The sequence below is a fragment of the Priapulus caudatus genome, unplaced genomic scaffold (assembly GCF_000485595.1).
Source record: "Priapulus caudatus unplaced genomic scaffold, Priapulus_caudatus-5.0.1 Scaffold1008, whole genome shotgun sequence".
NCBI classification, from domain to species: domain Eukaryota; kingdom Metazoa; phylum Priapulida; class Priapulimorpha; order Priapulimorphida; family Priapulidae; genus Priapulus; species Priapulus caudatus.
This window is the reverse complement of record NW_014578069.1, coordinates 52559-55162: the sequence shown is the minus strand read 5'-3', so window position 1 is coordinate 55162 and position 2604 is coordinate 52559. Positions and strand designations below refer to the sequence as shown.

General features: G+C 40.5%; 1 protein-coding gene across 1 annotated transcript in view; it reads right to left on the bottom strand.

The window, feature by feature from the left end:
* Positions 1-1086: 1086 nt before the first annotated feature.
* Positions 1087-2604, bottom strand: part of LOC106814935 (xaa-Pro dipeptidase-like) — a 15710-nt gene continuing 14192 nt past the window's right edge. The window contains exons 2-4 of the mRNA XM_014819316.1: positions 2183-2285; positions 1600-1714; positions 1087-1250 (exon numbers count right to left, since the gene is read on the bottom strand). Of these exons, the coding sequence (XP_014674802.1) occupies positions 1087-1250; positions 1600-1714; positions 2183-2285 (382 nt within the window). The remainder of the gene's footprint in view (positions 1251-1599; positions 1715-2182; positions 2286-2604) is intronic.

The following is a 2604-nucleotide window of genomic DNA, read 5'->3' as shown; positions in this document are numbered from 1 at the left end:
GCAACCAAGTAATAAAAAAATGCACCAAATAATCATACCTAGGGGATTTAATTAATGATATAGGAGATTATAACGATATGATAAGAGTCCGAACTGAAAAATGTAGGTTCATGATGAGGGAAATATTATCAGGAGTGTATCAATATTGATACACTCCTGATATTATCATGGGCAGAAGAGCAAAATTATGGAAATCATACTATAGAAGCAAGAGTGAAATTATACGAATGCACAGTTTTACCTTCCTTCCTAAATAACAGTGAAACATGGACTAACTTAACTAAGGAAGAAGTAAAAGTGTTGGAGGATTTCCAAAATGAGTGCCTGCGCAAAATAATAGTCACGCAGAAAACCTACCGAAACACATTGAAAGACGATGAAAACTTCAAGGAAAGATACGGAGAAATCATATAGTTTCTATACGTAAATCGTGGTAAATACATATAAAACCGCATTATTTTATTTGAAAATCCCCATTTTTACGTATAAAACATCCAAGAGATGGCGCTGTGGCATGTAAACATTAGCACCGAACATTGTGTGTGTTTTATTAGCTCATCTGACATAGTCAGATGCAGCTTGTAGAATCGCACGATCGTCCGTCCGTCCGTCCGTCCGTCCGTCCGAGCGTCCGTCAACAGTTGGGCACAAATCTTAACCGCTCGACGTACGGTCACGATATTCGGCACATTGGGGGGGATCGTCAAAACGAGTTGGGCTGTCGAAGCTGGGGGTCAAAGGTCAAAAGTCAAAGGTCAAGAGGTGTAAAAGAAGGGGGAACATTCACTCCTTAACTTAAGGTATAGGGAGGAAATGCAGAATTGCGGCACATAAAAAATGGCAATTTTTTTTACAAATTTTACCATAGAAAATTCGTGACGTAGTCAATTTAAGGTGGTCGCCATACTTTTTAACAATTATTTTTAATGGGGGATTTTTGTCTCATGCCGCGTGACATGCTCTATGCCAGTTAAAATGTGGCAAACATTAAAACACACACCGGTGCTACAACTGACGCGACCTTCAAGAAATGTTTTCTGAACTTGTGAGATTGTTTCTTTCTCGACTCTCTTGAATTTAATCGTCTTACCTGGACATTTTACCGCTGTCTGTGTTTAGGCCATGGAGAGTGAGCAGACAGGAAGGGGTCTTGCTAGCAAGTACACTGCTAATATCATCAATGTAATGCACCGTATCTACACTGTATTTAGTCTTGAACTGCTCCAATCCCTGAAGCTTTCCCATCCACACTGCAACACGAAGGAACCTCGTCTGCAAACTGCCACGACGCAAACAACTGAACGCAACTAGTCTTCTGGTAAATAATAACACCATACTGCATTGACATGCGCCGAGCCACCTGCCAAAATGTTTAAATGACAAATTCAGTGAGAGAAATAAGTGACCTAGAATATCATCGACGTATCTAAAAATTTTCTTCAAATATTGAGCTACCATTTATGATCCACTTGCAAAACATTTCAATTGGATAAAAATTCCCATTTGGTTTACTGAATTCTAAACTTCTAAAATAAAAGTAGGATTTTTCTTGTGCATGTCACAAGGCTATAAATTGAATAGAATCAGTTGCACATATACCTGCATAGGATTCAGGAAGTTTTGGTACAAACAGGATAGTCACACAGGTATCAACCTCAATAGCTCCATAACAGTCTGGCTCCAGAACCCCGAATGCCCAGTGGAAATACGACTCCTACAAAACAGTAGATCATCATTCTTGACATGTGAAAATACACACGTGTACTGTTGTGAAGAGCCACAAGCAGCAAAAATGCACACATTGATCAACAGTAAGATGTTAAGGTTTTACTTTACTCGATTGATTTAGTTAATTAAAACTAAAATTCAGATCACTGATATATCTCATTGACATATGATTACAAAGAACCTGGATGGTGACTATAAATGCAAATTTCTGATAATCACTAGAGACCATTGCTAAATTGTGGAGATCATAGGTTGGTGACCTAGATTTTGGTCTTGACCAAACGAATTATAAAAAAATTACAACTGCAGATTCATATTCCCAAACGTTATTGTGGTAACATTACTCCAATATCATGTGCACAAAGATAAATGCACTGTTTTACATTTAATTTAAAAGACCCGCTCTGTGGAATCAAGGAAGCTACATTCACCGATAGTTTTGCAGCCTGCTCACCTGTCGAAATAAAGGTTCATGATCAGAGCAGTAGCGCGTGGTAGACTCACCCCCTTGCAGAACCACCCACGATCCAGGAGCAACCTTCCCACTCGATCTCAGGCTGTGCAACACAACATATAAAATGATTAATTGCAGTGATTCACAACGTTTCTGCGACTGAGCGAGAAAAAACGCAAGTACGTATAAAACTGCAAAAAATATGCACAATCCTAGTTTGGCTGAGAGGGTCTATGTCCCCTGGGGTACTGCCGGAACGTACCCTGGGTACGGTCCGCTATACCGGAACGTACCCTGGTACTATATTATATGCCGGACCGTACCTCGCCTGCTCCACTAATGAGCAGGGGCGGATCCAGGGGGGGGGGTGCAGGGGGTGCGCACCCCCCCCCTAAAAATTTTGAGTTGCCCTTTTTTCTGGC